The sequence below is a fragment of the Eubalaena glacialis genome, chromosome 1 (assembly GCF_028564815.1).
Source record: "Eubalaena glacialis isolate mEubGla1 chromosome 1, mEubGla1.1.hap2.+ XY, whole genome shotgun sequence".
Taxonomy (NCBI): domain Eukaryota; kingdom Metazoa; phylum Chordata; class Mammalia; order Artiodactyla; family Balaenidae; genus Eubalaena; species Eubalaena glacialis.
In genome coordinates this window covers 46408689-46420174 of record NC_083716.1, presented here as the reverse complement: position 1 = coordinate 46420174, position 11486 = coordinate 46408689, and the positions used below count along the sequence as shown (strand labels likewise).

General features: G+C 43.6%; 1 protein-coding gene across 3 annotated transcripts; it reads left to right on the top strand.

Annotated features, from left to right (window-relative positions):
* Positions 1 to 5435: 5435 nt before the first annotated feature.
* Positions 5436 to 10174, top strand: ZNF32 (zinc finger protein 32). 3 transcript variants are annotated; one of them, XM_061177143.1, is made up of 3 exons: positions 5436 to 5506; positions 7849 to 7988; positions 9193 to 10174. In XM_061177143.1, the coding sequence occupies exons 2-3, from the start codon at positions 7919 to 7921 to the stop codon at positions 9984 to 9986; spliced, it is 864 nt and encodes a 287-aa protein (XP_061033126.1). In that variant the 5' UTR covers positions 5436 to 5506; positions 7849 to 7918; the 3' UTR covers positions 9987 to 10174. The 3 variants fall into 3 exon arrangements, with proteins under 3 accessions (XP_061033126.1, XP_061033156.1, XP_061033167.1); XM_061177173.1 differs by lacking the exon at positions 5436 to 5506 and adding an exon at positions 5601 to 5667; XM_061177184.1 differs by lacking the exon at positions 5436 to 5506 and adding an exon at positions 5604 to 5667 and having other exon boundaries at positions 9235 to 10174.
* Positions 10175 to 11486: the final 1312 nt, after the last annotated feature.

The following is an 11486-nucleotide window of genomic DNA, read 5'->3' as shown; positions in this document are numbered from 1 at the left end:
TAGAATTAGAAATGAAAAAGGAGAAGTAACCACTGACACTGCAGAAATACAAACGATCATAAGAAATTACTACAAGCAACTCTATGCTAATAAAATGGACAACCTGGAAGAAATGGACAGATTCTTAGAAATGCACAACCTGCCGAGACTGAACCAGGAAGAAATAGAAAATATGAACAGACCAATCACAAGCACTGAAATTGAAACTGTGATTAAAAATCTTCCAACACACAAAAGCCCAGGACCAGATGGCTTCACAGGCGAATTCTATCAAACATTTAGAGAAGAGCTAACACCTATCCTTCTCAAACTCTTCCAAAATATTGCAGAGGGAGGAACACTCCCCAACTCATTCTACGAGGCCACCATCACCCTGATACCAAAACCAGGCAAAGATGTCACAAAGAAAGAAAACTACAGGCCAATATCACTGATGAACATAGATGCAAAAATCCTCAACAAAATACTAGCAAACAGAATCCAACAGCACATTAAAAGGATCATACACCATGATCAAGTGGGGTTTATTCCAGGAATGCAAGGATTCTTCAATATACGCAAATCAATCAACGTGATACATCATATTAACAAATTGAAGGAGAAAAACCATATGATCATCTCAATAGATGCAGAGAAAGCTTTCGACAAAATTCAACACCCATTTATGATAAAAGTCCTGCAGAAAGTAGGCATAGAGGGAACTTTCCTCAACATAATAAAGGCCGTATATGACAAACCCACAGCCAACATTGTCCTCAATGGTGAAAAACTGAAACCATTTCCACTAAGATCAGGAACAAGACAAGGTTGCCCACTCTCACCACTATTATTCAACATAGTTTTGGAAGTGTTAGCCACAGCAATCAGAGACGAAAAAGAAATAAAAGGAATCCAAATCGGAAAAGAAGAAGTAAAGCTGTCACTGTTTGCAGATGACATGATACTATACATAGAGAATCCTAAAGATGCTACCAGAAAACTACTAGAGCTAATCAATGAATTTGGTAAAGTAGCAGGATACAAAATTAATGCACAGAAATCTCTTGCATTCCTATATACTAATGATGAAAAATCTGAAAGTGAAATTAAGAAAACACTCCCGTTTACCATTGCAACAAAAAGAATAAAATACCTAGGAATAAACCTACCTAAGGAGACAAAAGACCTGTATGCAGAAAATTATAGGACACTGATGAAAGAAATTAAAGATGATACAAATAGATGGAGAGATATACCATGTTCTTGGATTGGAAGAATCAACATTGTGAAAATGACTCTGCTACCCAAAGCAATCTACAGATTCAATGCAATCCCTATCAAACTACCACTGGCATTTTTCACAGAACTAGAACAAAAAATTTCACAATTTGTATGGAAACACAAAAGACCCCGAATAGCCAAAGCAATCTTGAGAACGAAAAATGGAGCTGGAGGAATCAGGCCCCCTGACTTCAGACTATATTACAAAGCTACAGTAATCAAGACAGTTTGGTACTGGCACAAAAACAGAAATATAGATCAATGGAACAGGATAGAAAGCCCAGAGATAAGCCCACGCACATATGGTCACCTTATCTTTGATAAAGGAGGCAAGCATATACAGTGGAGAAAAGACAGCCTCTTCAATAAGTGGTGCTGGGAAAATTGGACAGGTACATGTAAAAGTATGAAATTAGAACACTCCCTAACACCATACACAAAAATAAACTCAAAATGGATTAAAGATCTAAGTGTAAGGCCAGACACTATCAAACTCTTAGAGGAAAACATAGGCAGAACACTCTATGACATAAGTCACAGCAAGATCCTTTTTGACCCAGGTCCTAGAGAAATGGAAATAAAAACACAAATAAACAAATGGGACCTAATGAAACTTAAAAGCTTTTGCACAGCAAAGGAAACCATAAACAAGACCAAAAGACAACCCTCAGAATGGGAGAAAATATTTGCAAATGAAGCAACGGACAAAGGATTAATCTCCAAGATTTACAAGCAGCTCATGCAGCTCAATAACAAAAAAACAAACAACCCAATCCAAAAATGGGCAGAAGACCTAAATAGACATTTCTCCAAAGAAGAGATACAGATTGCCAACAGACACATGAAAGAATGCTCAACATCATTAATCATTAGAGAAATGCAAATCAAAACTACAATGAGGTATCATCTCACACCGGTCAGAATGGCCATCATCAAAAAATCTAGAAACAATAAATGCTGGAGAGGGTGTGGAGAAAAGGGAACACTCTTGCACTGTTGGTGGGAATGTAAATTGATACAGCCACTATGGAGAACAGTATGGAGGTTCCTTAAAAAACTAAAAATAGAACTACCATATGACCCAGCAATCCCACTACTGGGCATATACCCTGAGAAAACCATAATTCAGAAAGAGTCATGTACCAAAATATTCATTGCAGCTCTGTTTACAATAGCCAGGACATGGAAGCAACCTAGGTGTCCATCATCGGATGAATGGATAAAAAAGATGTGGCACATATATACAATGGAATATTACTCAGCCATAAAAAGAAATGAAATGGAGGTGTTTGTAATGAGGTGGATGGAGTTAGAGTCTGTCATACAGAGTGAAGTAAGTCAGAAAGAGAAAAAGAAATACAGTATGCTAACACATATATATGGAATCTAAGGGAAAAAAAAAGAGGTCATGAAGAACCTAGTGGCAAGATGGGAATAAAGACACAGACCTACTAGAGAATGGACTTGAGGATATGGGGAGGGGGAGGGGTGAGATGTGACAGGGTGAGAGAGTGTCATGGACATATATACACTACCAAATGTAAAATAGATAACTAGTGGGAAGCAGCCGCATAGCACAGGGAGATCAGCTCGGTGCTTTGTGACCACCTAGAGGGGTGGGATAGGGAGGGTGGGAGGGAGGGAGATGCAAGAGGGAAGAGATATGGCAACATATGTATATGTGTAACTGATTCACTTTGTTGTAAAGCAGAAGCTAGCACACCATTGTAAAGCAATTATACTTCAATAAAGATGTTTAAAAAAAAAAAAAAAAAAGTATTAGTTCTTTGGCAATTTTTCAAATTGACATTACTGACACCCTCGCCCAGCTCCCCTCCTTCCTGCTGAGTGTGTGTTAAGATGCAGGCAGTGGTTGAGGACTGGGCCCCACGTGGGATCTGGGTAAAGACTGCTAAGTGTCTGTCAAGGGAGGGGTGGGTGGGTCTCATCTGGGTCTCATCAACTCCATTCCTAACCACTTTCTCCTCCACTTTCCATTCAATGTGTCCACTTTCCTGAGACACCTTAAGATTTGTTGAAAAAGGTGACAACATTCCCCCTTTACAGTTACCTTCTCCCACCAAAGCTTTGTCTTCTACTTTCACAATGGGATCTGAAACGTCCTAACAACCACAGCTGATCCTGACCCCAACAGAACTGATAGGGCTTCTAGGCGCATGGTGTTATCAGCAGGGGAAATGACTTCGGGCCCTGGGGTGACACACTCAGCCTTACTGACACAGCCTTGGGAGAGAAGGGAGCAGAGGTACTCGTACAGCACCACCCAATCAAGTGCAAGGACTGGCCCTTGCTTGGTGCCACCTGGGCTTTGAAAATTGTCTGTGGCTGCTGTAAAAGGGAAGAAAGAGCAGTGACTGTGCCTGTCCCTTAATGCCCTACCCCTTTCTCTTTCTGACTCTGGAACAAATAATGAAGGAGGCACCACAGGGAGCCCTGCATTTGTGCTGAGGGGCCTTTCCGGAGTGGGGCCTTCAGGGCAGTTTCCCCTGCACACTCAGGGAGTTCTCTGTGAGACAGCTGTTGGCCCAGGTTTTGAGGAAGAGCGTTCATTTTGCCTTCTCAACTAGACTGTCAGCTCCCTTTCTAGGAGAAGAGAGTGTATCTTGTTGACATTTGTGTCCCCAAAACCCAGCACAGTACCTGACATTTAAAATGGGCTCAGGACATAAAGGTTCAACAAACTGAAGTACTGATGTGTTGTTGGTAATAGTAATAACACACTTAAGAATCAACTTATAACTTACACTTTGTACACTGTGTGAAATTAAATGTTTTGTTTTATTTTGTTTAACAGGTGGCTTTGGTGTAGAGGACAAGGACATAGCAAGAGGAAACATTCCTTGTGAAACTCCTCATTCAGTAGGATAGACTAGTCTCTGAGTGGGAGCTCTGGAGCAGGGAGCCTGGAGAGGAGTACACTGAGGAGAGCTCCAGGATGAAGGAAAACAAAGGTGATTCAAGGGGGAGGAAGCCCAAGAAGCCTAAGCCCCCAGGAACTTTAATGCCAGTCTTCCCTGACCAAATTCCCTGTCAGAGGCCAGGATCCTATAAAAATGCATTTGAAGGTGGCTTGAGGCATTTAGAGAGCCTTTAACTCATGGATGCTCTAAATCAACCTTTGTCCCCTCCCAGCATCATACAACAGGGCCAAGGATTTGACTGCCTGTGCTTCAGTGGCTCTTCAGAGAAGCCCCATGAAAAACAGTTCTTGCCCCCTTAACTGAGCGATTTTCAGGGCTTACAATTCCTCAATGCTTCAGACACACAGTCAGTTAAGAAAAAAATCTAATTTATTACCCTAGAAAATACTGTTTTCTCTCCATAATTCATGGAGTACATATAGAACGATTTTCTTCTGGGTTCACTCACATACCTGCCTTTGCTCTGAAGCAACAGGATAGCGGGGTGGCCTGGCCTGGACCCTGGTCCCTTCAAGAAGCCTTCACCTGGCCCCTGTAGCTGTCACCTGAGCCTATCCTGGGCCCTCCACCAGGTAAGAAGCCTGTCCAGAATCCTGTAGCTAGTCAATTTGCTTGTTGGCTCCAGCCTGTTGTGATGGAGCTAACAAGCAAATTCAGGACAATTCCAAACCTGATCTCTTACCCATTATTTAGGGTGCAAATTTTTACTGACAGGATCGGTAGGGCATAACTCTCCTCTCCAAGCTCTCGAAATTTTCCTGTGGTGTTCCAAGTCCTCTTTTCCCACAGACTTCGCTTGAAATATTTGCTCCTTGTCTCAGAACTCTAATTACACATTTAGTCTCTGCTCATGCAGCGGCTCAACGCAAAACCCCTGAACACCCGCGGCTTTATCAACTCATTTCTTTCCAACACTTTGCTTCAGAAACCTGGATTCCCCATTTCCTGGCTCAGCGGACGGCTTCATCAACCTGCCATCCCACGCCTGGCTAATCTGAGTGGCCGTTTGGTGCTCTCGGCCCCCGCCCTACATCCGCGAACAAGTCGGCGTCTCTGGCTCGGGGCCAAACAGGAGGGACCTGAGCGCCCAGCGGGCACCGGGACCCGCAGAGCCCGAGCGGCCGGTCGCATCGCCGAACTACGTTTCCCACAGTGCTCGGGGAAGCTGGGGCCGCCGAGGCGCGGCCCATCCCCCGCTCAGGCTCACGCGGAGCCTCCTGGGAGTTGTAGTCCGGACCGCTCGCGCCGGCGTTGCTGAGGGCTCGTTGTCGGCCTTTGTCTGTCTGCGGGCGCGCGCCGCTGCGGTGAGTGAGGCCGCCGGCCGGGTCCGTACGCCCGGGCGAGGCGGGGCCCCGCCTGCAGGCCGCGGTCCCCGAGCCCCCTGCGGCCCTGAGCAGGCCTGGCCAGCTTGGACTCCCCAGGGCAGCCAGCTGCGAGGGGAGAGGTCTGCGGCCCGCAGGAAAAGGTCCAGCTGGACCAGAGAAAGGGGTGCTGAGGCCCAGCGCGCAAAGCCGGCCCGGGGGGTTTGGGGGTGGGGGCAGACCTGAGGCGGGAAGGAGAGTCTGTCGGGAGGAGCAGGGGTCCCTCCGCCGCAGAGCACGGCCGGGTGTGGGGCAAGGCCCTGCACCCCGAGACGCAGGAGGGGGAGACCACAGGCAGGTGTGCCCCGGGGCCCGCGGGGAGGGTTTCAGAAGATGGACAGGAGAAAGTGCAGTCTCTCTGAGGTGGGTGAAAGGGAGAAAGGACAAACTTCGTTGGGTGGAGAACAGGAAAGGACAAAGTGGATTCAGGTGTGCAAAGAAAATAATCACCCCTCCCCAGAATCTCCTAATCCTGAAACTATCCCTCGAGAAAGCAACTATCCTAGTCCTCTGCTGAGGATTCTCAACTTTAGGCCTTAAATCTGTAGGTCATGTCAGAGGCCCTTCACATTTGGTTCTTTTATTCTCCCAAGAGCTACTTGATAATAGTGTTATAAGACTATTTAGTAAGTGAGGAAATAGGGTCAGGGCTGTTTGGTTACTTGCCCAGTGCCATTTAAGGGGAGAGAAGGGTAATCCAAGTCTCTCATGGCCTAATTCTGAGCTCTTTCCACAGGATATAATGGCCTTTCTCATAGGAAAAGCAATATTTTCTACTATAAAGTTACTTTCTCCAAAACCTTCAGGAAATTGATTTCTCAGACTTGTGGAATCTAGGGAGAAAAATACAACAATTTCCCTTTATTAATCAAGGAGGTTCCTGAGACACAGCTGAGCTGTTTCTTGTTGAATATCTCACAACATGTGGAGAGGCACAGCTGTAAGTGCTGCCCACGTGTTCTGACCAAACTATTTGCTGGACTAACCAGAGACAGTCCAACCTCAGGTAGCAGGTACCCATATACTTTCCACTGACTCTTGGTGGATGTGCGGTTGAGCAGTAACACCTTCCACTTCCAAGTGAACGGTGTTGTAGTGTCCTGACACTCTGATAGGGCATCACTTTGTGGCTTGTACTGCAAATTGGAGCTGAGTCCTCCAAATAAAGAGTTTAAATGCCTCTCCAGTCATCACAACATGTAGCAGAAAGGGCAGTTGTCAAGAAGACCAGGTGTTTGGGTTAACAAAGAATTGTAGTATCACACTATTTCATTAAATCAGGAGGCCAGCATTTTCATGGGACATAGTAGAGGGAAACAAAAGTTATACATTGAACCACTGCATAAATAAAGTGTAAGTATTCAGTAATTAGGGTCCTGAAATAAGAAGAATATCCCCCCCAAAATACAAAAGGATAATATAGAACAAGAGGATTCCTAGGATCTGGAAGAATAGTAAGGTCTGGTCAAGCTCTGTTCCATTCTATTTCATTTTATAAGAATTCTCACCAGCTTTTTAGTGATGAGGAAGTAGAGAATTGTCTGGACATAGGCTTTGGATCCAAAAAGTCTTGGATTTGAGCCTTTGCCTCACCGTGACTCCTTACTGGCTCTGGGAATAGGAGCAAGTTACTTACCCTAATCGGTGTGCCTTGGGCTTGGTTTTGGAGTCTGAAGTAGGTCTTTTTTTTTCCGAGAATTGGCAAGTATTTATACTTCCTCAGAACTGGTATTCTCATACCTTGAAGAGTCTGGAGCCTCCTAAGAAGTGCCAAAAGGAAATATGAAATCTCTTGTTCTGTCCTAATAACCTAGAGGGGACTAGAGAGGAGAGCTGGAGCCATTTCAATCATAGAACCAATCATGAAGGCTGAAATTTTTTTTATATTCTGAATTCCTTTGGAGGCTTGGAGGATAAAATAGCAGGCTGTTAGGTGGGGGAAGGAAGTGGACAATTCCAATCACATGCTAAGGCTAAGCTAAGGTACAAATAGGACGGACCATTATCTTGGCACTGGCAAGAAGAGATACTTGTTTGCTTTATGTCTTCTCTGCTTTCCCACCTCCTGCTCCCTCCTGGACTCAGTGGTCATGGTACCTTTTGGCTCATTTTGCAGTTACATTGTAGGTGACTGACATTACATCAAGCAATCAAGATTTCCTCCATTCACTCATACCCCAAACTGGAGCTCCTGTTGACTTTATTCTCTTCACTTATCAATTCTCCTGTCCTTTCCTGTTTGTTTTTGTTGTTTTGTTTTTGTTTGTTTGTTTTTCCCTCCCCAGGTACTCAAGAACAGCCCATGGAAGAATCATATGGAGAGGTGGTGATTAAGGTCATACAGCAGGAGTGGACATGTTTGGATTTCCAACAGCTACTCTGCTGGACTGTCATGGAAGATATGCCCAGAATGTAGCATTTTTCAGTGAGTCAGTTGATTGCTGGCATGCCCTCAACTCACAATAATCAGTGTCCCTGTTCTCAGCACTGGTCAACAGGCTGAGGATGCAGAGAAGACGTTCCTTTGGTGGAGCTCACCGTTTCTAGGGATTACAGGGAAAGCCTACAAACTGGAGTTAGAAATAGAAGAAACAGAACAGAACAGTCTTGATATGGAGGTAGTCTCTGAGAGAATGAATGAGCAGTTTTAAATCTCAGCACAATCATTGAATAACAAGTTGAAATCTCCCTAGGATGACTCCAAGAAAACTATTATTAGTGATGAATGGACCCATATTTAAAGTGCAGTAGAAGGCTCATATGCAGGGCAATACTGGACAGTACTGTCAATATCTGCATAGGAAGTGTTGAGAATAACTTCCAAACCAAAACAGACTTCAGTTCCATCATAGCTTAGCAGATTGAAATAGCATGGATTTTAAAGGGAAAAATTCCTTGGATCAGATTCTGTGATAGCCCTGACTCGATCTGTGGTATCAGACAAGTTATTTAACTTTCTTAAGCTCCAGCCTCTTCATCTGTAAAATGGGACAATAAGCTCTATCTTGCAGGGTGCAGGGATTAGAATTAATAGATGTAAAGTACCAAGGATTCTGCTACATATATTCTGATATCATGGAGCTTACTCCACTGTTAGGAGAGCAGACTAGAGCAGAAGTGGATTTCTCATGAAACTAATGAAACAAGGTTCAGGATCTTTCCCTTACACTGGTCTCTTCAAGGCCCTGTCCCTACTTTTATACTGCTTCTTAATGGAATCCGTCCAAAATTTTAAAGCTTTAGGCCCTACACAACCTGGATCCACACCTGTTTTGGTGTCAGAACTTGGGTATGGCACTAAATTTGATCGTATATAGTTTTCTTAATTTTTCTGAGCCTGTTTTCGTATCTGTAAAATGGAAATAACCATGTCTATACACAATACTATTTGGGAGGCTAAATTAAACTAAATTTAGAGGCAGTACACTGCTATGGAGCATGCCTGAATCCCAAGTCTATGCTTACCTAGCTGCACAATCTTTGACAACCTCCCTATACTTTCACTTCCTTAACTGTAGCAATAGACTGTTTTCAGGATTAAATTATCTATGCAAAGTTTATAGTATAATGTCTGGCACATTATAAGCACTCAAAGCATTGTTTCTTTTTTCCCTGTTCTTCTCACTCAGCATATTGGTGCCTCTTACATGACTTCCCTCTCATTTTACCAGATGTGATGACAGAAGCCCACCACAAATATGATCACTCTGAGGCCACAGGATCCTCAAGCTGGGATTTCCAGAATTCTTTCAGAAGAGAGAAGCTGGAACAAAAATCCCCAGATTCTAAGACACTACAGGAAGATTCACCTGGAGTGAGACAGAGGGTCTATGAGTGCCAGGAATGTGGAAAATCCTTCAGGCAAAAGGGTAGTCTAACGTTACATGAGAGAATCCACACTGGTCAGAAGCCCTTTGAGTGTACTCACTGTGGAAAAAGCTTTAGGGCCAAAGGCAATCTTGTTACACATCAACGAATACACACAGGAGAGAAGCCCTATCAGTGCAAGGAGTGTGGGAAAAGCTTTAGTCAACGAGGTAGTCTGGCCGTTCACGAAAGACTCCACACTGGACAGAAACCCTATGAGTGTGCTATCTGTCAGAGAAGCTTCAGGAATCAAAGTAACCTCGCTGTTCACAGAAGAGTTCATAGTGGTGAGAAGCCCTATAGATGTGATCAGTGTGGAAAAGCCTTCAGTCAGAAAGGAAGCTTAATTGTTCATATCAGAGTCCACACAGGCCTGAAACCCTATGCCTGCACACAATGCAGGAAGAGTTTCCACACCAGAGGGAATTGTATCCTGCATGGCAAAATCCACACAGGAGAGACACCCTATCTGTGTGGCCAGTGTGGGAAAAGCTTCACTCAGAGAGGGAGTCTGGCTGTGCACCAGCGAAGCTGCTCACAAAGGCTCACCCTATAACCACTCTCATCAAAGGAAGTTCTCTTTATGAATTAACAGCATAAAATCCCCTGAGATTAAACAACCTATTCAATTTTACGGAATGAATGGAGACGCCTTCAGAAAGACCATCATTGGGTAGACCAAACTGACTTTTCTCCCTTCCCCCAAATGAATATGAAAAATAAATGTCTTGTTTATTATCGTTATCACGTATGATTCATAATTTGTCCACTTATTTTGACCTAATTTCCCAAGGTACCTCCATTAATCTAGTACACAATTGGAGATTTATGTAGCAGATACAGATTTTAAATTTGCAGTTGACACCATCAGCCGGTTTAAAAAAGTCAGCCCCTTACCAATCCCAAGATTATTTTCTTCTCTACATATTCAAATTAATCTTGTTTTGCATTCAAGACCACTGGGCAGAATTCATGAGGCAAATCTAATAACCCTCATATTGAATATTATCTGAATGGTAGTCTCAACAGCATATTCTAACAAATCACGCATGTTCATAGCAGAGGCCCTAGCCTTTCCTTACAAAAATAGGATCCTTTCCAAGCCTGCACTGTGGTTTACTTCAGTCTTCCACTCCTAACTGGGATAGAGATAACTTGCCTATAGCCAAAGAGCAGACAACTATCTACAACAGTTGACACAATGACTCTCACTCCCTTTTGGCAACAGTAGCAATATCTCAGAGTTAGAGTCACCTAGTAAGGGCATAAGTGTCCTCATTACTGAGCTCAAATTTGTAGTCAATAATGAAGTTCCAGTCCTCCAACAACACAATCCTCTTCCTCCTACACAGACACATGCATGCACACACAGAAGAAATTTGGAAAGTAATTGTTTTTTACCTCTAGTAGATGAGATTTGAGGAATAGTGGAGAGGAGAAGTTGGTTTTGAGAGGGAATTTCCAATTTTTTTAACTTTAGCCATCTCTAAATTTTCATTCTTAGCTTTTATGTAATTAAAATGATGAATGATGTAGATAGAGTGGTTTTCTTGATAAGATACCATTCCATTCTTTCTTTACCCTATAAGCTGTAGGCTCCTATAGACTATAGGCTCCCTCTAGTAGATCCTATAGGCTGTAGGCTCCTTAATCCAAGAAGCTTAACAGAAAATCTCGAGAGAGAGGTAAATTTTACCAAAGATCTTTGGGCATAGAAACACTTCAGAAACACTATGAGTTTGAATATTAATACAGTAATACTCCTAAAGATACCCTGATAATATTTTTTTTATAAATTTATTTATTAGTTTGTTCTTTAGTTTTGGCTGAGTTGGGTCTTCAATGCTGCACCCGGGCTTCCTCTAGTTGCAGCAAGCGGGGGTACTCGTTGTTGCGATATGTGGGCTTCTCATTGTGGTGGCTTCTCTTGTTGCGGAGCACGGGCTCTAGGCATGTGAGCTCAGTAGTTGTGGTTTGTGGGCTCTAGAGCACAGGCTCAGTAGTTGTGGCACACGGGCTTAGTTGCTCCGCAGCATGTGGGATCTTCCCGGACCAG